We start from the raw sequence: 27,998 nt of genomic DNA, 5'->3' as shown, positions 1-27,998 counted from the left end.
TAATCATAATAAAAATAAATAATAGAAAAAGAATGATGAAACAATAAAAATATAATAAATCAATAAAAACTTTTCATTTCAAAATTGTTTTAATCAGTATAAAAAACAAACAAAAGCATCCACACACTCGTACGCATTCACACACTTACATACAGTTTAAGGACACGACAGAGGACAGTCTGAACATGACATGCGAGTGGCGTCGTCTTTCGTCGCCGCGTCAGTCCATGCCTCCGATGTCGTGCTGCTTGTATGGCTGAGTCACTAGCGTCCCTGGGAAAGGACACAGTCAATCATCGGGAATCAATTAAATTTTTTAAAAGTATGATTTGAATCCTAATAGGACTGTTTTAAAGTACTTGTGGTTTAAAGCAAAATTATTTTGATAGTTGAGTCATAGTTTAAAGACATTGTAGAGCTAAAATTCATCTGAATTCTTTTGTCTGACCACTTACTAGTGAACATTTTTACAATTTTTATTTTTAAATTTTAAAAGTATATATGGAATAAAAAGGGGAAAAAATAGTACATTATTAATTTCCTTTTTATTATTTTTAATTTGAATTTTTTTCTCATAGAAAAGACAAAACATAATAGTAATTATTATTTTTGTTCGAACTCTATTTTTTTAATACAAAATTGGGAAAAATGGGGGGGGTCATAAATATTATGTTTTATTGGGCTGGAAAGGGTTTATTTTACTTTTACAGCAACACTGTGTAGCTTTACAGGTCATTAGCGACTCTGGTGGACAAAAGCGGTAGTGTTTTGCATTAAAGTACCTATGACAGCAAAAAGCATGTTTATTTTATATTTCACGCGGTATTTTATGCTCCTGAATGAAATGGACTGCTTGGATGTGTGTGGAAGCAATCGTTTTAATGATTAAATTTTTTGAATCCCGCGCCATGAAAATGGGTGACTTCTGGGTTCAGTCTCAGGTTGAGGAAGAATGCGAATCTGACGTCACCCGGGTCGGCATCTCACAACACAGCCATTGCTTTATAGCATGCAGATAGACTGCGGATTCAACCGATTTTTCGGATTAATTCGTTTATTTTATCGTATCACAACAGCCTAATGTGCTGCAGGCTTTTGTTGCTGCACAAGGGAGAGTGGTGTGAGGCTTTTTGGATTTCCAAAAGATTAAGATGAGCAAAACAAGTGCGACAATCAAGAGACCATTGGACGGATGACTAATTGAGTAAGCTTCGTGTTTTATATTATGTCAAATACTGGGATCATGGCATTTTAATAAGGAGGTGGCTTGCATTTTGTGGGTGATAATACTATGCCGTGGGTTGGCCGATCAGTGGAGACAATCAACCCCGCCGCCGTCTGTGACATGAGTTGGGGTACTTTTGTGTGATTTGTCATTTTCGGCGTTTCCCCTTCTCTCCCCGGCGACGAGCACTGCCTGCCCGCCGCAGAAAAAACTCGGAAACACCACTCGGTTCGGGTTAGCATGTCGGCTAGCTGTCACGCTTCCTGCTTTGTTTATGCTCAATCTCAGAAGCCGAGGCAGTGAAATGATAAAAGCCTGACTAACTCTGGTGGCATAAAATACCGTTCGGGAGGTGCAAGAAGTCAACTGTATTTACCGTTATGCAGTAATTTTGTCCTGTCGTACTGAATAAATGCATTTTAAAAATATCATATTCCAATCAGCACAAGACTGTTATTTGTCATGACCATACCATTTGTTTAGCAATTAGGGAAAAATACTTATATGAAAAGAATATCCTGTAAAAATATTTTAGTAGAGAGATTGAAACAATTACATTTTGCTGCTCTCTGCCGCAATTTTCCTCGTTCTGAATCGTCCCCCTAAATGGGCTGAATTCTAAATCAGCTGAAATCGTGACCCTGCCAACGTCATCCTCCAGCTGGGGACGAGAGAGCGGTATAATGACAGGCGGGACTAAACGGCAGATTAAAAGACTAATCTCACATCAACTGCACTTTGCCAAATTGTTGTATATAGTCGAATCGTCTCAAAATATGATTCTAATTCACATAATAATGCTATTTAAGATTTTTTTATGCTGTCACAGGCACTTTAAGTTAGACTGTTTCCCATAAGGACCAGTGCTGCGTTTCCCATGAGGATCACCGCACACCCACATTGTCGTAAGATCGTCAATCAATCAAAAATCAATCTCCCAGTTGCTTGCAGATGGATTAAACAACATTTCTGTTTCCAGCTGCTGTGTGAAGGATGAATAGTAATAAGGTAATGAATCCAGTTGTGGCTAAACAATAGCATATGACGGATAGCAACCTGGGGCTTGGACTAGCCAGCGCTGACAAGTTTGGCGTCACGCCAGCGAGTGAAAGCCGGGCCAATGTTTAGTCTGTATATCCTGGAAGCCTGCTTTTTTCCTCAGCAGACAACACTTTTTGTCTCTTTTTGCTCTGCCATCTTTGCAGAATTCGCGCAAAAGTGTATGCATCGACGTCCGCCTTTATAATGAATGGGGAAAGGGGGAAATGACGTATGCCGTAAAGTAGTCAGCACATTTGTAGTTTTTTTTTGTGTGGCAGGGCTCCTGACACCCTCCTCAAAGTTAATTAGTGCTGGTGAAAGCAATACAGACCCCCTCAGGATATAAAAGAGGTGTCATTCAACTAGTTGTCAGTCGACATATAATCACAAATGTTATGAAAATATTTTATAAAGGTTGAAAATTTACCCAGTTTTGCTTTAAAACGATACATTTTCATTTAAAAAATGGCAGAAAAAGTATTATTATTTAAAAATATTCCCATATTTATATTATATATTTATATATATATTTGCATATCTGTTTTTAATTGGGAAAAACGGTGCAAATATTCTTTTATTAATCAATTTAAAAAATATATATATTATTTAAAAATTATTGGATTTTTTTTTGTATTATAAATAAAAAATGTTTAAAATAAAACAATACATGTTTGTATTTTCTTATCAATTTTAAAATATTTTGTTTGTTAATTAAAAATAAATAAAATGGGAGGAAGGATGGTAAATATTCTCAGATTTTTGTAGTCTTGGAAAACAATGTTATAGTTGTATATCATGTTCATTCAGCGTTACAAATTTCCCAAAGGCTTTTCTTCTAAGCCACATTTAAGAAAAAGCATTTGTTAAGATGGCGTTAGTCTACCAAGGAAGGCAGAAAAGACAGGAAGTAAGCGGCAGCACACCGAAAAAGGCCAAAGGAGCGAGGCGGGAGCGGAACGGGACGGAACAGGACGGGAGGGAGCAGGAGGGCCAAGCAGGAAGCAGAGCAGCCAATCCGCCGTCGGACGCCAATTCATCGGCCTCTTTGTCGTTTTTAACTCAGTTCTCTTGCTATTGACGGCGACCGTTTTGGATGTGTATCGCTGTCAATGGCTGTTAAGTATAGGCTGATTTCCACATTGCTAACTCCACACTGAGCCTTGTAATCAATGTGCATGATAAGAATTGATGCTATTTTGTTGGGGTAAAAAGTTGTAATAAAGTTAATATTTTTCACATAATAAAGTCATAAAAAAGTTATATTTAGTCATGAAAAAGGTGAAGTTGTAGTTTAACAAGTTTTTTTTTTTTTTTTTAAGTGTAAAAAAGGAGTTCTTATGTAATATGTATGTAGCTGACCAGTGCGAACCGGTTACGACTGGTCAGGAGTCACTTTTGCGGCAGGTGCTATGATTAGAAAAGTTGTCACATTTGAAAAGATATTCATTTTACTTTTTTTTTTCTTCTAAAGAGACAATATTCTTGTGAAACAATTTAATTAAAAATTCCAATTAAAATTAAAAACTGACTATTGTTTTGGAAACTTTTGTTACTCAACAATTGACATTTTAAACATTATAACACTAAAGTTTCATCAACAATTTAAAAAAAAAAAATTCTTTTACAGCAAATCACATTTTGTCAAGATAAATATTCATTATACTGAGTTTAAGTTGTAATATTTATATTTAAGGTTAGTAAGGAACGTAAAAGTCTTATTTTGAAAACTTCCATTTCTTCTTGCAATATTATGCCTTCAATACTTGAGGAAATACTAGTACAACTTAGGCTTTTCTAAAAAGTCACCAAAATTAAAGTTGGGAAGTAAACATTATCAAATGCTATGCCCAAACTCTTTGCCTGCCACTGACGACCATAGACGTCCAGTACGTTGGAACTGGCAGGCGCTGGCCCTTCCAGTTCAAACAGATTAGACGTCTACTAGTGATAAACTCATTTCAATTCACAGCAGTAGGATCCTTGGATGCCACTTGATTGATAACCAAAAATATTGGACATTTATCGATGTTAACGTTGGCCAAGAAATTCATTTTCCATGTTTGACGGCAGTTTGAGAAGCGGTTTTGGCCGGGGTGGGGAGGGAGCTGCACACGCTGAGCTTAGTGGAGTGGAAGGATCAGCACGGCACCCCCTGTCAGCACGAGGGGCAATGGCACGCTTACCTGTAGCCAGGCCCCCCTCTGCCCTGCCCTTCATCGCTCCGCCTCCTCCGGTTCCGCCTCCGCCTGGCGGGCCAGAAGCAGCCAGGACGTCCAAGGCAAAGGAAGGCCGCTCGCCCCCCCTGTAGGGCTTGGGCCTGAAGGGGAAATCTTTGTCTTTACCTTTGGAACCTTTGGGCCGGCCCGCCGCCTTCTTCTTGGACTTGCTGTCGCCCTTCACGCCCAGCAGGGGGTGCACCTCTGCAAGACAAAGAACGCAAGGATTAGAATGACCATATTTTTCAGACTACAAATTACTACTTTTTTCACTCCTTTTGAACAAAACGGCAAATTTAAAGATTTCAACAAGCTTACTAGCATACCGCTTCCTTAGCGCCGGTCACTACCCGATCGTGACAGAATACTTTTGCAAATGCGCAGTAGCAATCCTTCGCGATCCGGTAGCCCGTCACGATCGGGTAGTGACAGCGCCTAAGTGGATGTGTAACCTGTGTTAAACCTCACCGTCAACCGGCACTCCCTGCAGTTCAATGTTGGTGGTGCGTGCCTTCTTCTTGGCCGGCCCTCCCTCGGACGACGGCGGCCGCTGCTTCTTGTCGCCCCCTGCCTGTGCATCCTCAGCAGGCCCCGCCTGCTGCGTGGAGTCCGGAGGTGGGCCGAAGGGGTTCTCCTCGGGGTCCTCCACTTCGGGGGCGATGGGAAGGTACAACAGAGCTTTGTAGTCTTCCAGCTCCTCGTCGCTGTAGGTTACAATTACAAAGGTTGCAAAAAGATGCCAAATCCTGTGATATCAAATTCAGTGGCATTCTTTTTAATATAAAGGTAGTCCCGGGTTATGACGTACCCAACTTACGTGACTGTGACTTTACGACTCCTGTCTCGTCAATTTTTTTTTCCTAAATATTGACTTTTGTTTTGGGATTCGTGCTTTTATTTTGGCGCAGGAAGCGCAGAGCAGGTTGTACTTCCACACGCGAGAGCATTTACACACCGCCTACCCACACACACAATATGAGGATGAGTGCAGCCGAGGGAAGAGGTGACAACTTGCGCGCACATTTGTTGCTTGTGAAGCATCCAGAGGCGACGACTGTATATAACCCCTTTTGCACTGTTTATTGTGCATTTTCAATTTTGGTCGAATACTTGGAGCGAGTTGACGTGATTGTTTTTGGTGATGTGCAGACGTTTTTTTTTTTTTTTTTAACAGATTTTTATCTAAAAATGTTGTGCAATGAACAACAATAGACATATAAAGAGCTAGCTATAAATTGTATTAAGGGTGCCATTTATTTAGTTACAAAATAATGTATTTTGAGCTAATGATCATGTTTCAGTGCCAATTTTAACCCCCAAAAAATATTTTTTGAAAAATTATACATTTTTTAAGATATCATCTATATTTGCCATTGATGGAAATAAATGGCTGATCTATTTTGACTGGGAAGGTTGGCAGTGAGTCCTCATGTTTCTGTGCCGTTTTTTAGTTTAAGAAAAAAAGTTCACTTTTTTAACTCTTATCTTATGAAATATTATCAATTATTATATTATTCTATTTATTATGATAGACATTCAATCCATTTTGAGGGCTGGCAACAAATGATTGTTTCAGTGCACTAATAAAAGAATGAAAATGAATAAATAATAAGATGAAATTAAATAAAAAACAATATTCAAAAAATGTTTCTATGCCTTTAATGGCAATGGATTAAGAAGGCTGGCAGCTAAAAAAAAAATCCTCATTCAGTCTGCCATTGACTACGCTAGATGTCCAATCCATTTCAAGTGGGAGGTTTGTCAGCCGATAAACAAAAAAACATTTGTTCGCTTCTAACCCTCACTTCAAATAGATTGGAGGTCCACTAGTGACAAACTCATTTAAATTCACCCCCACCAAAATGGCCTCGGGGCGGCCATGTTGGTAGGGGCGATATTCCCATCAAAGTCAATGCATTGATATTAAAATCAAGTCATAGTGATCTTATTTTTTAAAAGTTTTTAGTTTGTTTGTCAATATCAAATCATCCGCTATTTACACATTAGCTGCCATTGACTGTGCTAGACGTCCAATCCAGCTCCCACTTCAAATGGATTGGACATCGTCCAGCGATAAACACATTTGAAAAGTTCATTTTTAAGACCCACATTATTGGACGTCTATCACCATCAATGGCAATGAAAGTTTATTAGATTATTGATATTGAGTTGAAAATTTTAGAATCGTGATCTGTTGATTCCATTGCTGTTAATATTATTGACATCCAATCCATTGGATTTGACATCAACTAATGATAAAACTCATTTCAATTCACAGGAAAAGAACGATTGGCTGCAGCATGATTGGACTTCCGTCATCGTCAATGGTACTGGAAAAAGTTAAACCCAAATGGACTGTCATTCTGAACAACCCAATGACCAATGAGCCTTCCTCACCTGCTGCAAAACGCCACAATGGGATCCACGGTGGTGACGTCCACCTCCTCGTCCTCAGCCGCGTCCGCACCTGTCAGAGAAGCGGTTAGAGCTAGTTCCAAGTGGTCAGCTGCACGTAACCCCTAATCATGTCCACGTACCCGTCTGCTCTGGCTCGCTCTTGTCCTCGTCCTCGATGTCGAACTCAGACTCTCGCTCCTCGTACTCTACATTCTCATCCAGCTCTTTGAAATCAGGCGCAAACGCGCTCCAATTTTCCTGTCAACAGCAAAAGAAATAAATAAAGTGGTTCCACCCTTTATAATGCAAGTTACCATTTTTGGTAATAAAAAAAAAAAAAAAAAACTAAACTTAACTTTAAAACCTGACATCAATTATAATTTGATGTTTCTTTTACTTTTTTTTAATGAATAAATGAAATTATAAATTTGTCAAATATTAATTTAAAAAACTTAAAAAAAATTTTGTACTCTAATAAAACACTTTGGTTGATTTAAAAAAATATATATTTCATATTTCATAGTGTTTGACGCATTGCCTGCCATTGACTAAGATAGACGTCCAAATCTTTTAAACTAGGAGAACTGGCTGTGAATGCTCATCTTTCAGCGCCATTGACAAAGGCAGATGTCCAATCTCCTTTGAATGGGTGGGTTGACTTTGTATATATTTTTTTCTATTCAAAATATGGCTTTTTTAAATAAAAATTCTTAAAAAATAAGATTAAAAGGATAATTTTCACCACTTATTTTTCATTTTCAAATGTGAGATTAATTTTTAAAAATGGCCATTTTTAATAACGGTTATTTTTATCCCTTTAAAAAAAAAATCAATCATAATTAAAACAAAAAAAATCAACTCTTATTTTAATTTAAATAAAAAATATATATATATACTATTTACTTACAAGCAGTGCTAGACGATTCATAAATATAAAAAAAATCAAAAAATTAAATTTCCTGTTTTTAATTCAAAATGAATATAGAATTTTTAAAAACTAAATAAAATTTTAATTATTTTTTTCTTCATTTAAAAAAATGTCAAATTATATGTAAAAAAAAATAAATAATAAAAGAATCATTTAAAAATGAATTTCAAATAACAAATTCAATAAGATAACAATGCTGCAAATCCTACATCAAAATGAAAAGAATATTTACAATTAACTCAACTATTAAAGCAACACTTGGTCACTTTCAGTTTAGTTCGATTTTAGCGACACCCGTGGACAAACGGGCGGCCGTTTCGGAGTTGTCCTTGGAACGAAGGGTCAGCGGTACAATTCCCGCTACGACTGCCAGCAGTCGAAGTGCCCCTGGGCAAGGCACTGGACCCTAATTTGCCCCAATGGGTTGGCAGCACCTTGCATTTTGTATGAATGTATGCGTGAAAGGATAAACGTGTGCAAATGTAAAGCGCTTTGGGCATGGCAACCATGTAGATAAATACGCTATATAAGTATTGTACATTTACCATTTTACCATTTACAAATGCGGTAGTGTTTTGCCTTAAGGAAGACTGCGTTTCCCATGAGGACCAGCGCACACCCCCACAGTGTCGCAAAATCATCAATCAATTAAAAATCAATCTCCCGGTCGCCTGCAGATGGATTCAACTACATTTCTGTTTCCAGCAGCTGTGTAAAGGATGAATAGTAATAACGTAATGAATCCAGTTGTGGCTAAACAATAGCATATGACGGTTAGCAACAGTGTAGCTTAGTGTGGGTCACCCCACCACCCCAACCAAACTCGTGTCACACCAGCGCAAGCCGGGCCACTGTTTATTCTGCATATACTGGTAGCCTCTTGTTTTTTTTCCTCCTCAGACAAAACTTTTTGTCTCTTTTGTTGCTCTGTGATCTTGCAGATTTCGCGCGAAAGTGTTTGCATCGACTTCAGTCTTTATAATGAATGGGGAAAGTGGGAAGTGACGTATGGCGTAAAGCAGTAAGCACATTTGTAGGTTTTTTTTTTGTGTGTGGCAGGATTCCTGCTACCCTCCTCAAAGTTAATTAGTGCCGGTGAAAGCAATATGGGCCCCCTCAAGATATAAAAGAGGCGTCATTCAACTAGTTGTCAGTAGACATATTATCACAAATGTTATGAAAATATTTTATATAGGTTGAAAAGTTACTTTAGTGTTGCTTTAACTACTGCCGTCTATTCACATCAATAGTACTAGTGCACGATAATTATTGGTCCGATAATTATCGGTCCGATAATAGGAATTATGACGTCATCCCGATAAATCCAATAACATTATTAAAAGGACCGATAATATGAACTGTGCTGGCTTTACAGTTCACACACTAGCATGGGAAATCAGTTGACCATTTGCGGGGCACTGCTGCCAGCTGTTGGTCAGAATAATTCGCTGCATCTATTTTTTGTTACAGTAGTTTGGTTCATTCTAGAGCTGAAACGAATACTCGAGCAACTCGAGTAACTCGAGTTTAAAAACTGATCCGAGTAATTTTATTCACCTCGAGTAATCGTTTATTTTGACAGCTCTAAGCATCACGTTTCGCTCGGACTACTTTTAATGCGGGACAACGCGCTGACGTCACGTGCGTAGAGGAAGAAGCAATAAAAAAATATAAAAAACATTTCCGCAGCCGACAGCCGCTCCAAACTACGCCGACGTTGCTAAAAACTAGCCCGCATGATGTTAAGTTGGTAGCAGGTAGCATCTGAGGAGTCTCATAGAGATCACATGTATGTTGAACTAGATGCAATGTGATAGACTCGGCCGCGTCTGGGCAGCGTTAATAAACAGCGGCCATCTTAAAGCAGTAGAGCGCTAAGCGCTAATAAAGAGCGCTAAGCGCTAAAAAATAAGATTAACGTTACTGTCTGAGTCACTAGCTCACGCAACGTTAGCCCTGCGGAGGGCTAGGTTTCTATTAATTATGACCACTTTCGATGCGTGGCTAACGTGTCTTACATACAGGCTTTAACATAACATAGCTTTGTGGAGTGATAAGGGTGTAAAATAAAAACTCAATAATGCTAACTATCAATTTTAGCTTAGTAGTCATTGCTGGATAAAACACCAAGTAGCACTGGTCCATAATGTGCTCCAATACAGCCTGTATCATACATTTATCTTGAACACTGCAAAAACACAAAATCCTATCAGGACTTACAGTTTAGAGTAGCGTAAAACTTAACTAGAACTTAAAAATGGCTTGACACAAATAGAAATTCAATTGAAACAGGTGGGAAAAAATCCTAACTTTTAAGTGATGTGTGTTATCAAGCGTAATGACATTTTTAGGCATAAATATATATATTTTTTAATAACATCTAAAGGTTTTTTGAGTGAAAGCAGTGAATTTGTCTTTTTTTTAAATTCTAGTTACATCTGAGATGCAATTGTTGGCTGTTTTCAACAATATACATCGAAAATAAAGACATTGATTGACTGAAAATGGTTCAAGAGTAGATGAAATGTCTTGTTTTCTCATGTATATTTATAATTGCTCTTCACCTAAAAATATATTTGTTTTATCCGATTACTCGATTAATCGATAGAATTTTCAGTCGATTACTCGATTACTAAAATATTCGATAGCTGCAGCCCTAGTTCATTCACTTACACATTGAGGTGTCTAGCGGTAGCATTGACAATCCTGAATGCTTTCTGTTACATTTCCGCCTCAGAAATATATGTCTGTAAGTATTTCATGCTTACTATAACATATGTATGTGCAATATATCTTTACTTCTGTGGTGAAGTGACATATGTACAGAACTTCATAAGTTGTTGTGTTATAGAGGCCAGCCAATGCTTTAGTAGCTCAAGCTAGTGCGCTATGCTATACATATAATAGTTGTGTATATAAGTGTATTGTGCAGTTTGTTGTATAGTGAGTACTGAATATGTCTATTTGTCTGTTGTACTTTCACAATATTAGGACGAGTGTCTTCCCATAAAAGCAGTAGACCAAGCCTTGTGGTTTATGGAAGTTCATTCATTTTTAGCTGGCTGTTGGGCAGTGCAGAAGTGAAACGCACTGTTTTGTTTATGTTATTATGAAAAATCTGGTGAGATCAAAGGCAAATCTATGTTGAATCCACCACTAGTTTTTCTTCTTCTTTAACTTCCAGGTGTTCAAAAACTCAGGTTATACATTTTAAAAAATTATATATTATGTATTTATTATCGGTTATCGATATCGGTATCAGCTTTGAGGAGCAGGAACTTATCAATATCGGTTTCAAAAAATGGATATCGTGCACCCCTAATCAATAGACATCCAATCCATTCGGCGTCTTCTAGTCCAAATAGATTGGACATCTCGCACAGTCAACGGCAGCCAACGAGTGCCCTACAAAGGGTTAACACAGCATCACAGCTCCAGTGTCAGTTCTCAGTACTAACCACTTGATTCTGGGCCCAGATGGAGACCACTCCGCTTGAGATGGATGCGATGATGGGGCGCACGGGATGCCACTGGATGATTGAAAAAAAAAAAGACGCTGATGCGATTGTAAAAAAAGATTGACGTGACGTCCGTTCGGTTCTTACGGCCACGTCCAGCAGCAGCTCCCCTCTGGTCCCGTGCAGGATCTTGACCAAGTTTCCCACGCTCTTCTCCCAGATGTACAGTGCGTGCTGGCGTGCCGAGCCGGCCACAATGTACTCGCCGTCCCCGGAGAAGCAGCAGCGTTTCCACGGAGTTCTGGATGACAGCGACAGAAATTAAGATCCGCCCCTTGCCACAATAGTCGGTAAAGTGTCGGACGCACCTGTTGACGAGATCTTGGAGCTTCTGCATGGGTTCCGGTTCGCCGTCGCGGCCGCAGGTCAAGATCTCCCGGCCGTCGTACACGCGGATGATGCGGTCTGCCGTGTTGATGAGGAAGCAGCTGCCGAGGAAAAGGATTACGTTACTGTTCTTTGGCATTTTATTGCTCTATAATGAGAATTACGACTATCATTTTTTTTTTTGTCGTTAGGTTTTATTGATTTTTTTTTTTTTTACCTCTATCACTTTTAATTACATGTTTGGTTTTAAGTTACTTATTTAAGTTACCATATTTTTCGGACTATAAGTGGCACCTGAGTATAAGTCGCATCAGCCAAAAAATGTGCAATGAAGAGGGAAAAAAAAAACATATACAAGTCGCACCGGAGTATAAGTCACATTTTTAGGGGAAATTTATGTGATAAAACCCAACAACAAGAACAGACATGCAATATTGAAAGGCAATTTAAAATAAAAATAAAGCAGAGAACAACAGGCTGAATAAGTGCACGGTATGCTATCGTTACATTTTCTTTTCAGTGCAATTTTATTCTGCCCTTTTCAGTTGTTTTTATAAGTTACCGCCAATGTTGAAACACAGGCCTTGTGGTTTAGTGTGAAAATAACATGTGAAATGATATAATAACGTGTTAATAATTTCATATATAAATTACTCCAGATTATAAATCGCACCCCCCGCCAAACTATGAAAAAAAAACTGCGGCATATAGTTTGAAAAATACGGGTAAGTCGATTGTCAAAGTCAAATTCAAGCATATGTCAAACCTTGAAAACACAACAGTAAAATCCAAGCATTTTCAAGTATTTCAAGGACCAGTACGAACCCTGTAATAAATAATAATAATTTTAAAAAAGTATTTCAATATTAAATATACTGTTTTTTTGTAAAATTTTATTTTTCTATTTAGACATGCATTTGAACAAATCGCTTTTATTCATTTCTATTCAGTAAAAAGTTTGTTTACATTTTGTAATGTTTATTTTAAAGATTTTGCTTTTTATATTCATTCATTATCTATGTGCTATTTAAGCATAAATATCACTTACAGTATATTTAAAATAAAAATAATTATGTTCTCAAAGAGCAGAGAAATACATAAACACTGAGTTTTAGATAGAAACATAAAAATAAGGAAAATGCTGACCTTCCCTTGCGTGCAAATTCAATGGATTTTATCGCGGTGGTGTTGCTGGTGCCGGTGGTGACTCGGAAGGACGCCACCAGGTCCTGAGTAAACGTGTTCAACACCAGAATCTGCCACGGGCAAATGTTTCGCCGTCAGCACTTCAGTCTCATTGTAAATGTAACAGGAAGAGAATGTCGGCTAACCTTTCCTTTGGCGTTGCCGGTGTATATGTAGTCGCCCCGCCTGTCGAAGGCTGCCACCACGTTCAGGTCCGAGTCGTCATCCACAGGCAGGACCACATGTTTGGAGTCCGACAGGGTCAGAAGCACCGGCGCTGATTTCATGGGGCAAACCAGCACTTTGTCCCTATGGAACACAGTCAATAATAAATGTTTATTCTCATACTGCTTATTCCATTTCTAGTGTTTTAACAATTTCATATAAAATAAAATGCAAAGAGAATGTTCACTATGGTCATTTATTTATAATTTATTTATTTAAATATAAAAAATAATAATTTTAATGAAAAAAAATGAGTGAACATTTGGTTCGTCTAATCCGTCAATATTTATGGCAACAATGCCTCAAAATACTCCCTACATCAGGGGTCGGGAACCTATGGCTTTTGACGGCTGCATCTGGCTCGTAGACAAATCTTTAATTATTAAAAAAAAAAAAAAAAAAAAGTTTCGTTATACTCCTTTGCGCATTGTGCGAAACAGCGACAGTCACCGGTCATATGCATATGCTGGTGTTGTGCAGTAATGAGCAGACGTGACTTTTGCAGCGTTTGTTAACTTTTTTAATGCTCCGACAACACTCGCGCAATTCGCACTAAATATCATCAAATAGCACCCTAGATGTGCTACGTTAGATCCCTCCCCAAGTCCCATGCCATTGGCTCCGTGAGCCCAGGGTGATCATGGGATACGTAGTCCGTATACTACAACCGGCGACTAGAAAGCCGGTTCGCAGTAATTTTAGTGGGAAAGTGGCAAACATACATGTCATTGTGTCCATCTATATTTTTATTTATCTATCAATCGCATTGGCAACGCAGATGAGGCAGAGACACTGTTCAAGTGGGGTCGCCATATTTTGCTGTCGAAAATCGCAGCCAATGTGCTCATGTGCGTGAAGTAAACTTCCCTCGTTTTTAGTTTCGTTTTCCGCGTTTATCAGCTAATTTTAGTCACCCTTTGAAAAAATGGAAAAAAAAAAAAAAAAAAAAAAAAAAAGACGAAGTGTATCGTAGTTTTCAGCAGGAACTGACAGAGGAATTTGCCTTTGTGGAGTTTTTGACGACTTTTCGGATAAAGACCGTCATGATGTCAAAACAAATTAAGGCAAGGCAAGTGAAGGGCATATATGCTGCACTGTTTTTTCTCTCGCTTTTGATGAATCAACAGACGTAAGCAATTTATCCCAATTCAGCATGATTGCAAAGTTCTGACTATGAAAGGGACAAAAAGAGGGGAGGATTCATTCAAGTCCTTCACTGAGTTTGCTAAAGAAAAAAAAATCTACCGATCGATAAACTTGTTTCGGTGTACACTGACGGTGCTCCGCGCATGGTGGGGAAAAACAGTATTCGTGGCGTTTCATGAACATGAATGTGACGCATCCTAAGTTTCTCAATACCAAGTATCAACCAGACTACAAAGCCATCAGCAAAACCATGCAGCACCAGAAGTCGCATTAATGGTAAGAAATACTCATCATTGATTAGCAACAGCATAACATGCTAATGTTATTAAAAAGAATTCAGAGACTAACCCAAACCCTTGCACTTTAAATGTGTTGAAATTACATACAATGCACACATTACTTGTATTTTTAGTTTTAAACGGATTGTATGGCTCTCAACAGTGTTGTTAATAACGGCGTTACAATATAACGGCGTTACTAACGGCGTTATTTTTTTCAGTAGTGGGTAATCTAATTAATTACTTTTCTCATCTTGGCAACGCCGTTACCGTTACTGAGGACGGAAAGGAATGCTTTACTATGCGTTACTATATTGGTCGAAAAGTCTTAGGGAGACTGACTCACCGAGACGACAGAGCAGAGTAGGAGTGGGGAGAAGGCAAGAAAGTTGTGACGCCGAGCAAACGCGATGCTAGGTAGCTCCAATAATACATCTTGTAGCCGATAGCCTACAAACTACGCCCGCATGTTATGGTAGATATGGTAGACATGGTAGATATCACATGTACTGTATATAGATTAGAGCTGAAACGAATACTCGAGCAACTCGAGTAACTCGAGTTTAAAAACTGATCCGAGTATTTTTATTCACCTCGAGTAATCGTTTATTTTGACAGCTCTAAGCATCACGTTTCGCTCGGACTACTTTTAATGCGGGACAACGCGCTGACGTCACGTGCGTAGAGGAAGAAGCAATAAAAAAATATATAAAACATTTCCGCAGCCGACAGCCGCTCCAAACTACGCCGACGTTGCTAAAAACTAGCCCGCGTGATGTTAAGTTGGTAGCAGGTAGCATCTGAGGAGTCTCATAGAGATCACATGTATGTTGAACTAGATGCACTATGATAGACTCGGCCGCATCTGGGCAGCGGTAATAAACAGCGGCCATCTTAAAGCAGTAGAGCGCTAAGCGCTAATAAAGAGCGCTAAGCGCTAAAAAATAAGATTAACGTTACTGTCTGAGTCACTAGCTCACGCAACGTTAGCCCTGCGGAGGGCTAGGTTTCTATTAATTATGACCACTTTCGATGCGTGGCTAACGTGTCTTACATACAGGCTTTAACATAACATAGCATTGTGGAGTGATGAGGGTGTAAAATAAAAACTTAATCATGCTAACTATCAATTTTAGCTTAGTAGTCATTGCTGGATAAAACACCAAGTAGCACTGGTCCCTAATGTGCTCCAATACAGCCTGTATCATACAATTATCTTGAACACTGCAAAAACACAAAATCCTATCAGGACTTACAGTTTAGAGTAGCGTAAAACTTAACTAGAACTTAAAAATGGCTTGACACAAATAGAAATTCAATTGAAACAGGTGGGAAAAAAATCCTAACTTTTAAGTGATGTGTGTTATCAAGCGTAATGGCATTTTTAGGTATAAATATATTTATTTTTTAATAACATCTAAAGGTTTTTTGAGTGAAAGCAGTGAATTTGTCTTTTTTTTAAATTCTAGTTACATCTGAGATGCAATTGTTGGCTGTTTTCAACAATATATATCGAAAATAAAGACATTGATTGACTGAAAATGGTTCAAGATTAGATGAAATGTCTTGTTTTCTCATGTATATTTATAATTGCTCTTCACCTAAAAATATATTTGTTTTATCCGATTACTCGATTAATCGATAGAATTTTCAGTCGATTACTCGATTACTAAAATATTCGATAGCTGCAGCCCTAATATAGATATAACTAGATGCAAAATGACAGACACGGCACTGGATGCGTTATAAACAGCCGCCATCTTAAAGCAGTACACTTTTTAGGACGGCTCTGTAGAGAAACTTCCTGGCGAACCTAAGTAACTTTTTATCTAAAATACTTCTAAATCGGCAAAATCTTGACTTGAATCTATCTTTAAATGATGAAACAGTTTTAAAACTTTCATAAGTCGAAAGTAGAGAGAACGGAACAAATGCAATAATGGGAGCAATTTTAACAACTTTTAACAGTTGATTCAGGGTAAAGGGTACATTAGGGTAAAGAATTGGGCTCGGGCCAATTGTACCAAAAACCTTCACAAAAAACTTCACATAGTGTGGCCAATGTTGTGTTTTTTTTTTTTTTTTTTTGAGGGGAAAAAAAAAAAGTAATTATTTCCAATTACTTTGCCAAGTAACTAATTACTCTTACATTCAGGTAATTGAGTTACTAACGCAATTACTTTTTGGGAGAAGTAATTTGTAACTATAATTAATTACTTTTTTTCACTAAGATTAACAACACTGGCTCTCAATGATTTACTTTTTAAAAAATGTGGTGTTCATGGCTCTCTCAGCCAAAAAGGTTCCCGCCCGCTGCCTTACATCGATTAATGGCAGTATCCCTGTGTCATGTGGCTGTGTTAAAATGTAATTTACTGTACTTACATATCTCTAGGATGGCACTGCAGCTTCAGGATGGGCGAGGGGAAGCGGAAGCGCTGATCACAGTCACCCGTCAACACGTCCCACTGTGATACGATGTTGTCCGTCGACGCGCTCACCAGCTTGTGGCCGTCTCGACTCCAACTGGACACATTTGAATTTAATTTTTTTTTACCAAACAATGAGATGGACCCAAACAGACCAAAACCCTTTATAGAGCACCTAATGATTTTTGGTCATTTTAAAAGACATAATATTTTGGGTTACACAGACCACAATATTAACACTTGCTATAGAAGCGAAACCCACATGACCCAAAATGTGATGTCCACATATGGTGACACCAGGTCTGAATGATTGCTATAGTATATTTGTTGAATAAATACAATTATAATAAGTTGACAAAATATTAATAAAAACAAAATAAATCACCTTGAAACGAATAAAAACAGTCACAGTCTGCTTACGGTGCCCAATAACACTCAAAAGTAAGTTTTTTTGTTTTGTTCAATTTCTTAATATTTAACACCTCGATGCCTGAATTTACAATTGACAAATATACATCAAGCATTACAGGAATACGTAAGTATGTAAAAATAGTATTGATGTTAAAAAAAAATAAACATTGAAAATTAGATTGAAAAATACAACTAGAAAAGAAATCCTTAATTAAAAAAAAATTGAAATAAAAGTAAATACAGAAACTAAATATTAAATATATTTACAAAAAAGTAAAATAATCAATATACTGTATATAGCAATTCATTGACGAATTCCTTCTTATTTCTGCATATTTTCAAAAACATTTTTTTTTTGGTTTAATGTAATTTCAGAAATCAAGAGTTTCACTCATTGGCTGCCACTGACAACGATAGAGTTTACACTGGTAGGACTGGCTGCGATCGCTCAAGTTTCAGTGCCATTGGCGGCAGTAGACGTCCAATCCATTTTGACTGGGAGGGGCAAACATTCGTTCCTTCGCCCCTCCCAGTCAAATGGATTGGATGTCTACCGCCACCAATGGCAGCCAGTCAGTTCAACGAACACCCAATAAAAAGTTCTGATTTGAATCAAATTCCTGTCTCACCATAAGGAGCAGACAGGATGTATGTGAGCACTGATGATCTTTGCAATTCCGCGCGTCAGAAAATCCCAGATCACTATGCGGCCGTCGTTGCAGCCCACCGCCAGGAGGGTCCCCCAGCGGTTGAAAGTGCAGGTGAGCGCCATGCTGATGCAGTCCAGCGTCCCATCGGCCTCCTGGAAAAACAAACGGGAGTTTAGCCTCAGGTACCAATGTCTGCATAAGACGGGAGATGATTTACCTCTGGATAATTTTGCCCAAAAGACTCTACAAGAAGAAAAAAAAGGAGGTCAGCATAAAAGCGCATTATGATCCTCAACTTGATTCCAATTAGTGCTGTGAAATATGACGATTCAAAAATTTCTATCCACATTTTAAATGTCTATCGTCACAATCGCCATAAATAGAACTGTTCTTTTAATGCACATATAGGCCAGCATATAGCGTCCAATTTGCACTGACAAGCCATAGTTGTACCACCGATCCGCCGAAAGATAGTTAGCCAATTGGCTCCTACCAATCTTACGCAAGGCATGCAAGACAATTGAAAATAGCAATTCATAATCCACACAGACAACATAATTTGTTCCAATATCAGTCTTAATTCATTTATTATTATTGATGTTATGCTAATTTTAAGTCCTCATAGTTAAAACTACTAGTCACAAGTATTAGTAGATAATTACATAGCTTTACAAAAATATGAAAGCTACTGTGCTGTTTCTGTTTACACACTGGATAGCTTTAGGTTGCAGCACTACTTAATTCATTGAACATTTGTGTCAGGTCAGTTCAATGTCAATTCACAATTAAACTCATAATCGGATATTTTCTTTAAATCAAATAATTAAAAATGAATTATACCCTGGCATATCGTGAAAGATTATTCCATATCGCACAGCACTCTCAATTCCAAAGAGTAAATTATTCTCAATATTCTATTGAAACATATTACATGGGAAATAATACCGTAAATGAAAATTGTGGAAAATAACGTGAATGCACAAATTAAGATTTTAACAAACAAAGTGGTCGCAAAGTAACATGTACATGTAAAAAACTATTAATCGGTACAAAAGAAGGAAATGGCTTTAAAACTAGAAACAATACTTTGAATAAAGATTTGTATTTTTGCACAAAGTTTCGATATAATCGAAAGTGCGCAAGATTTAAAATACAGTGAACTTCTTTGAATGCATTATGACTTATAATGTTTAGGATGCGAAAACAGGCGAGCCTACCGTTAGCACTGTGGTGGACACTCCGTTTATATTCTAAAACCCATCATTTAAAATATTTTTCAAGTAGCTGTGTTCTTTTAGTAAACATATGGGCAAGTGTTGAAAAGATTTGGAAATAGCAAATGTACCGTATAACCTCACATAGCCTACCGGGCTAGGCTAGCTCAAAATGCTAACAACAACAACATACACAAGGCTATAAAGAGTTTTTGTTAATTACCGAGCAGTTCTAGATTCATTGTTGGCCGTGCGAGGGTCCAACGATATTTAATAAGTTAAAATTAATTAATATTTCCTTTCAATTTCCAGTCGATATTCACTTGAGTTGTTTCTTCCCGCTGAGTCTTTCGCAAGGACCCCAAACAATGTGACCATAAATATGCCTGAACAGCACGCAAAGACATTTGCGTCAAATAATAGTGACCATCTGTGTCCAAATGAAAAAAAAACATGTGTCCAAATTCATATATTTGGCTTTCCAGTTTATGATATTAGATAAAGTGTTTTTTTCGATCATAATTTATCTAATTTTAGTCAAATTTTATTGCTAATTTGTTTTCTCGTGTGGAGACAGCGAGGAATTTATCTCATGGCTTTCCATTTTGTTATATTAAATATGTTATTTTAAATTTACACTATTATATATTTTGGCTCAGATTTTATTTCTGATATTGTTTAAACCGAGACAAGGACTACAGACAACAATATAACAACGTGCCTGACTGGAGAGGGAAACAGCGACATCGTTTGTCCATATTTCAGTATTTTCTTTCCTCAATAACTGCAACGAATATACTGTCTCTATCTTTTTTAAGAAATATGTCAAGTTATATTTTATACGTGATGTCAAAAATAATGTTAAGGATTTAACCATTTTTGGAGGGAATATTTTTGCTAAAATAATTCATATTAATGGTAATGAGAAAAAGTTGGTGGATTTGTTACATAACATCAAAAGTAAGTTGTTTCTGATTGTGTGTCAATCAAAGTCGCTTCCAACGTCATCCCGCTGCACTTGACCTTTGACCCACTACTGTACACTGACTTTTTATTGCTTTACTCTGGATGTGACTGCCTCTATTCAGGTGATGTGGGGTATCCGGAGATGGATCCTTCCGGAGATGGAGTTGCAACGCCCCCAAGTCAATTTCCTGTTTTCACAATAAAGGCAAAAAAAAAAAAAAAAAAAAAAAAAAAAAGAAAAGTTGAAAATATCACCGGGTCACATTTTACTCATTGGCTGCCAAGATGCCAACCACTCCTGGTTCAAATACATTGGACATCTAGTGCCATTTCAATGGCAATGTACTGAACATAAATAGTCCACGTGATTATTTATGTTATGGGGGCTATGAAATCAATCCATGTTTATTGACAGTGTTGGTCACGTTACTTTAAAAAACTAATTAGTTACAGTTACTCACTACTTCTTCCAAAAAGTAACAGAGTTAGAAACTGAATTACTCTCTAGTAAAAGTAACTAGTTACCAGGGAAAGTAACTATTTCCGTTACTTTAAAAAGAAGTTGTTGTATGTCAAAGAACTTGAAATTTTCTGAGCAGTATTCGACTCAATTGAATAGAGAAGAACAGACAGGTAGTTGTGTTATAGAACTTTGTAATATTTATTGCACTTCACCAGCAACAGATTTATCCTACACTTGAAGTGCAACAAAAATAAACAGTAAGATTTTTCGCCACTAGCTTTGTGGTAGCGTATGTAGTTGTTAGGTGCTTTAGCAGATTTGAATTGCTTACCACAGATGTTGACAAAAGCTTTGCCCGGGGACATAAATTACACTTTACATGCACGTTCTTTCCTTTAATTTCGAACAACTTGAAAAAGTGTTTAAATCTCCACCTCGTAAAGGACAAATTTTCCTCTGAATGCTCTGCCATCATATCCCTCTGCATCTGTTTTGGGTGTGTGTGTTTGCCGCACACGCTGTTCCGGTTTGTGTGTGAAAACACTGGCTCTGATTGGCTTACCATGACACATGACTCTAACCCTCAGCCAATCACAATCACTTCCATCGCATCTATCTAGGGGGTGCATTCAGGTAGCCTCGTCCCCCTACTCTTCTCGTCACCCTCAAAGCGTCTGCCATCCTCAAGATGGAAGCAGCATTCTTGCTGGCTGACAGTGGGGGATGGGAACGAGGCTAGCATTTAGGTGTAGCAAACACAGAAACGTTAGCAAGCTTTGGAGAGCATTGTCTAATTGAATGAGCAGGGACAAACAGCCTGGAGTCATAAGAAGTATGTGCGCTATTCTTGAACCTGAACGCACCCCAAGTCTTGGATGACAAATAAACAGAGCAGAGTAGACTCGCTACCGCTAGTAGTTTCTTCAATTTATTCCGAGTAAGTAACGCACCGCTTTTGACCATCAGTAACGGTAACGGCGTTGCAACGGCGGAAAAAATAATTAGTTACATTACTCCGTTACTGAAAAAATAACACGTTATTTATAACGACGTTATTCCCAACAATGTTTATTGATAATATAATATAATATAATGTAGTATAATATAATATAATATGAAAAGTATTTGATTCTGTTCATGCTGTTATTTTTTAAAATATTTTTTAATTGTCTTGATTTTTTTTTAAACATTTGAAATAACATGTAACTTGCTTTGCATTAATTTATATTGTCTATATTTCATGTGTAATAAATACATGTTTAATTGAGGTTATAAATTAAATACTAATGTATGAATTGAAATGAATTGAATATTTTTCTTGGTTCAATCTGTAAATTTTAAAAAGGTTTTTTTTATATTTTAAAATGTTTAAAAAAAAAAAAAAAAGTATAATTATTATTTTTTTAATTGTCTTCATTTTGTTTTGTTTTTGTTTTCCAGAAAGCGCAAAAAATAATTTAATTTAACCAACATCAATTCTAATCACTGACACTTTAACATAAAAGTTATTCATATAAGAATATTTACATAATGATGAGTCCATGTGTTTTATTTTGAAGGGTGTGGTCGGAAATACCCTGCGCGTGTACGCCAAGAAGTGCGTTTGCATGTTTAAGTGCGGGGCGCCACGTAGGCAAAGTGCAGAAGAAGAGAACAAGACGTGACCAATCGTGGAAGAAGAAGCAGTACTAGACCGGCGGTGCGTGCGTGGCGCTGCCCGCGAAACGAAGCTCATTTGCGGAGATAGAAGACGGTGAGGCACCGCCACCTTGACGGGCTCCGGAGAGGCCGAGCAGCTCGAAGAAGGCCGGCCAGGGTGAGCCGCTTCCCGCTTGGAGCTCGTCGTTCGACTCGGTGGCTCGTCGGAGGCTCAACAGTGACAAACACTGTCAAGTTTCTCCTGTGCCAGGTGCGACTCGAGCACGATGGTTAAGGTAAATATTCGCATATTGAATCATATTTTATCATATTAAAGTACTTTCACGATTTAGAGTTGTGTTGTGTCGAAAGCTGTTTTCCAAGAGCTTCAGGTTTTTTTTTTTACGTCCCTCCCATATAATTTTTATTCCAAGTTCACATGCAAATCTTTTAGAATGTCCTTTTATAGTTAAAAATGCACTTTTATATGAATCTATTAAGTACGTTAAACTTTCAAGTGTTTTTCTTTTCAAGGCTAATTTTTTTCTCGACTTTTTTTTTTTTTTTTTTTTGGGTGTGTTTTTGATCAAGCTAATTTTTAGAAGATGCTTTGGAATATATTTTTCCACCATTAATTCATTTACTGCCATTACGATATAGGTCAAATCCAATTTAACTGGAATGGATTACATTGTCATGTTTCAGTGCCATAGACGGGGATACATGTCCAATCCATTTTGAATGGGAGGGCTAGCAGCGATCTTAATGCCAGCTATCCCAGTTAAAATACGTTTGACGTGTATGACTGCCAATGGCAGTGAATAAGTTAAAAATGCATATTTTAATTTTAAAAAAGTGTTTTAAAATTGTCTTTTATTTAAAAAGACTGCAAAGTATAAATCAAAAGGAAACAATTTTACATATTGTCTTCATTTTTCTAATATATATAATATAGTTCAAACATTATTGTATTCATTTTTTAAAATTTTTATTTTTTCATTAAAATTTTTTTTTAAAAAAATAAAAATGAGCTACGACCATACTGCTTGTTCCCTTAACGTCTCATCTGCCCAGAGATATGAAAAGCCCAACTGAAGAGCGCGCATGTCTTCTACTGCCTAACCCGGAACATACAGGCAACAATAAGTCCGCAATTAAATAATGTAAAACAAAATATTAAAAAATTGTGCTGACGATTATTCGCTGCCAGCCCCTGCCTGTCAAAATCAATTGGACGTCTGGAGTCTTCAATGGCTGCCAATCAGTTAAAATAGTTCCCTATACAGGTTTAAATGAGTTGTTGATGATGCATTTTACTTTAAAAATGAAAGATGTCCAATTGATTTATTCTGGGAGGATTGGCTGTGATTGCTCATCTTTCATTACCATTAACGGCGCGATATCCAATCAGTTTCGACGCCTTGTGTTGAATTGTGCTATATAAATAAATTTGCCTTGCCTTGCCCCTCCCAGATTTTGGACGTTTAGCGCCGCAATGAGTGTCTTTTGAGTGTTTTTTCGATTTTTCATGATTTTTTTTTCAAGATTTTTTTCCTCGTTTTTGTGTTCTTTTGTTGGTATTTTTGCAATGTTTTTCCCCTGCAGTTTTTTTTTTTTTTTTTTTTTTTTTTTTTTTTCAGTTTTTTTGTGATTTTTGCTGTTTTTCACGTTTTTCATGTCCAGTCAAAATGTCCCAATCAAAATGGATTGGACGTCTAGTTCCGTCAGTGGCAACCAACGAGTTGAGAGTCTGACGATTAAAAAAAAAAAGTGAAGTATTTAAGTTGTAAATACCTAAAACCTGTAAGGGCGCCGTCAAACTCCGTGTTAGCTTTTTGAAATTGCAGTCAGTGTATATCAATACACCTGTGGATCATAGATGTATAATGTTGTTAATTGTTACATTCCAAATGAGTATGTGGAAACTGTTGGTTTACTCAAAATATGTAAATAAATTATGAACTTTAAAATTGAGATTTTTCATCCCTTTTTCTGGCAAACTACACTACCCACAATGCTATTGTGTGTTCAGTGACTCGGGACAAAAAGCAATGTTATGCGTTCAACCTTTTTTTTTTTTTTTTTTTTTTTTTTTTTTTTTTTTTGTAAATGATTTCCCCCCCCCCCCACAGAATGTGAATAACGTAAACTTGGAGCCCCTGGCTGGGACCACCCTGGCCTCGGACCAAACAGAGCCTGCCTGTAGTGAGCCTGCAAACGGTAAGCCACCGGTCCTCGAGGAACCATCGAAGCCTGAGGGAACGTGGTGCAATATGTCTTTGTGTCTTGCTACCAGCTATATTATGCTGTTGGGAGGAATGTTTTTTTGTTTTTTTCCTCCGTCTGTTTGAGCAGCCACTCTCGGTGTGCTGTGCATTAGGGACCGATTAAAAATAAGCTTTTTTGTTGACAGATTCCCACATTTGGTTAAAAAAAAAAAAAAAAAAAAACATCCTGAAAATGACTTTGTGGGGGGGGGGGGGTTGTTCCTAAATACTTACAAAAGCAAATATATGAATTAAAGGCAGGATGTTTGATTTTCACATTTGTATGTTTTTTATTTTTATTTTGGGTCATTTGATTTTTATTAAAAGTGGAAAAAATGTATACATAAAAAGGTTGACAATAAGATGAACAATGAAATTTAAACATGTTGAGATAAATATTCAAATAATAAATTAAAATTTGAAATAAGTTAATTAAAATTGACATTAATGAATATATGTTTAGATGAGATAATGAAATAAATACAGGTTTACAGGAAATAAATTGATAAAAAGAATTTAAATAAAAATTGGAATGAATTAATTAAAATGGACATATATGACTATATTTTTAAATAAAAGTTGAAATACAAAATGAATAACTCAAAACAATGAAGTAAAAAAAAAATGTTGAAAAATGAAAATAAAAATATGTTAGTATTGACATTTCTTTATTTCTTAAAATCAAATGTTATTGAATTATTTAAGTATTGAAATACTTAAATATAAATTTAAATACTGAAATGAATATAGACAAATCAATGTTGAAATGCCCCCCCCCCAAAAATACATATATCAATACATATTTAAATCTACAAGCAACTATTTACAAAAATAAAAATACTAACATAATATGTTTAATGACACATTTAGCTATCTATTGTTTAATTGTCCCACTCCTGGCTAGTAAGTGTTTAGAGATCAAAAAACAAAATTATGACAAAAATATTGTCATTCCCTCACCGCCCACCAATCCCTCACCTCTAACGCTTCGTTTTTCCCCTGCAAGAACCAACAAACACAAATCGGTCAGTTGTCCTTAACTCATTAACTCCCATTGACTCTAATAGACATCTATTTGAAGCAATAGACATCCAATTTGTTTGTAGTGGGAGGGCTGGTGCAGTAGTAAAAAAAAAAAACATTTCCCAGAATTATTCTTGGAGATATTATATGGCGTCCAATCATCCTTCTGCTGTGAATTGAAATTAATTCATCACTAATGTTATTAATACCATGGTCATTAAAATGTTATTAATTAAACCCTAGAGTGTATACGATGAGCCCGTACCATTCATGGCAATTAATTGGTTTTAATATCTATCGCCATTGAAGTCTACTTCTGTTGAACTCAGTTAAAGTCACATCCACATTATTGGACATCAACCCGTGATAAACTCAAAGAGTTAATCCATCTCTCCTGTCGCCTGGTAGATTCGCCGAAAGACCACGCAGCGGCACAACCCGGCATGGTGTGGCGGGTAACTGGCGGCCTCTTCAACGTCACCAAAGGCGTGGTGGGTGCGGCTGTAGACGGCGTGGCATGGGTGGGCGGCAAGAGCCTGGAGATCACCAAGAGCGCTGTCAGTGCAGTGCCTGCCGCCGGCGCTGGCCTGGTCAAGGGGGGCGTGGCCGCCGTGGCTGGGGGCGTGTCCTCGGTGGGCTCCACCGTGGCTAACAAGGTCCCCTTCGTCGCCAAGAGGAAGGACAAGGCGGAGTGATGGAGAGAAAGCCAGCAGAGACTGGAATCCGTTCGACAATCAGGTGGACGAGCGGATCACTCTTTGGTCTTTCAGTCCACGCACGTTCAAATATTTGGACGTTTGTCTTCAGTTTCACTAGTCTCAATTTCAAGCTAATGGAGAGATTTGTTATATATAAAGAGTGCTGGGGCCACGCTACGAGGAAAAAATATAGTAGTAGTCGATGAATGTACAAGATGGATTAAAAAAAAAAAAAAAGTTTTCTTTTATTGTTGCAAGGGATCACAGTAGTGCATCGATTTTTTTTTTTTTTTTTTTTTAATAAAGGGGACATTTTTTTTTTCTTTGGAGGAGTACTTTCCACACTCTCAAATCACAAAAGTACAACAAAATCATGTTTTTTTCAATAATTTATTTAGTTTTTTTAAATTTTTGAATAACTTTTTTCCCCTTATTGGAAGTTTTCCCAACTTGGAACTTGTCTGTTCTCAGCATTTCAACTGTCCCTTAAATGCACAAAATACATGTATGTAAAAAAGCATGTTTTTCAATTTTTGTTGTTGTTGCAAAATTAACTATTTTTTTCCCGGGGGTGAATCCCTTACATTTCCCCCCCAAAATATTACAATTTATCATGTAAAAAGATTCCTACAAAAAAATCAAAATGCAAAAATATTAAATTATTTCCTGGACATTAAAATCAGTTCTCGAAACATTCCAACTCTTACATGCACAAAAAAATAATGTCTTTCAATAAATAAAATATATTTTTTTGTATATATTTTTTTAATCCTTAAGCGACCACATCCCACTAAAAAAATTCAGCCTTGTGGAAATCACTTTTCTACAACAAAATTTAAAATGCAAAAATATTATTTTTCCCTTAAATTAAAGTGTCCTCGTTAAATTGTCATATTTTTTCTTTTTAGTGTGGCCTTGGACTCCTTTTGTACACAAACAAATATGAAGCTGTACACACAAGAAAAGGACTTTACCTGAGCTGTTTTTGTCATTGAAATGTTTTCTGCATTAGAAATAGCACATAAAAAAGAGAAAAGTGCCTGATCAGTCGGTAGAAGCTGAATTAAATTCACCACTTTTGCTGTCTTGACGTTTTCTGACATTTCAAGCTGCCAGTGCAACACAGAGTGAGCCGAAGTTGTTGCCATGGGACTCAAGTGTTTGAATTTAAAATTTGTGTGTGTTTACATTATATCAATAAAGTACTTTTTAAAGGAAAATGCGTCAAGCGCTTTGTTTCACCCTTAATAGTGCACTCATTGAACTCACTGGCTGCAATTACATTCATTAGCCCTTCTCGGTCAAAATAGATTAGATATGTAGCGCAGTAAATGGTAGCCAATCATTTAACAAGGAAGTGACCCAAAATTAAATCATTACCTTACATTGATCTATGCATTGACAATGATAGATGTCCAATTCATTTCAAGTGGGAGGACTGGCTATGAATGCTCATCTTTCAGTGCCATTGACTACGCTTGACGTCCAATCTATTTTCACTGACAAATTTGCCATCAATCGGGAGTTGACTGTTTTTTTTTGAAAACGCAAAAAAAATTGTTATTGAGTTGACTATTGAAAAATGCAATAAATTTGTAGTCAATCGTATGTTAACTTAAAACTGGGGGAAAATTGTGATTCATCATGGTGCAGTTGGTAGCTGGAGTTGTCCTGGGACCGATGGGTCTGCGGTTTGATACCTGGCTATGATTGCCCATTGTCGAAGTGCCCTTGGGCAAGGCATTGAACCCTA

The 27,998-nt window shown here is 37.1% G+C and overlaps 2 protein-coding genes across 3 annotated transcripts; one reads left to right on the top strand and one right to left on the bottom strand.

The window, feature by feature from the left end:
- Window positions 1–67: 67 nt before the first annotated feature.
- On the bottom strand, window positions 68–19,559 carry rbbp5 (retinoblastoma binding protein 5). Of its 2 annotated transcripts, none has more exons than XM_057847230.1 (14): window positions 19,414–19,559; window positions 18,194–18,219; window positions 17,956–18,128; window positions 16,872–17,012; window positions 12,984–13,146; window positions 12,799–12,908; window positions 11,634–11,753; window positions 11,413–11,566; window positions 11,266–11,337; window positions 7,020–7,137; window positions 6,880–6,949; window positions 4,951–5,186; window positions 4,450–4,686; window positions 68–273 (listed from the first exon to the last, which is right to left on the bottom strand). In XM_057847230.1, exons 1-14 carry the CDS (start codon window positions 19,430–19,432, stop codon window positions 221–223), a joined length of 1,692 nt encoding a protein of 563 aa, XP_057703213.1. In that variant the 5' UTR covers window positions 19,433–19,559; the 3' UTR covers window positions 68–220. The 2 variants fall into 2 exon arrangements, with proteins under 2 accessions (XP_057703213.1, XP_057703214.1); XM_057847231.1 differs by having other exon boundaries at window positions 69–273; window positions 4,609–4,686.
- A 2,641-nt stretch (window positions 19,560–22,200) lies between these two features.
- zgc:153675 (uncharacterized protein LOC768179 homolog) lies at window positions 22,201–26,539 on the top strand. The gene is made up of 3 exons (XM_057846130.1): window positions 22,201–22,553; window positions 24,390–24,477; window positions 25,956–26,539. Exons 1-3 carry the CDS (start codon window positions 22,545–22,547, stop codon window positions 26,240–26,242), a joined length of 384 nt encoding a protein of 127 aa, XP_057702113.1. The 5' UTR covers window positions 22,201–22,544; the 3' UTR covers window positions 26,243–26,539.
- The last annotated feature ends 1,459 nt before the right edge of the window (window positions 26,540–27,998 follow it).

Source organism: Corythoichthys intestinalis, chromosome 9 (assembly GCF_030265065.1).
Source record: "Corythoichthys intestinalis isolate RoL2023-P3 chromosome 9, ASM3026506v1, whole genome shotgun sequence".
NCBI classification, from domain to species: domain Eukaryota; kingdom Metazoa; phylum Chordata; class Actinopteri; order Syngnathiformes; family Syngnathidae; genus Corythoichthys; species Corythoichthys intestinalis.
The sequence above is the reverse complement of the archived record's forward strand: the minus strand, read 5'-3'. Positions and strand labels throughout refer to the sequence as shown.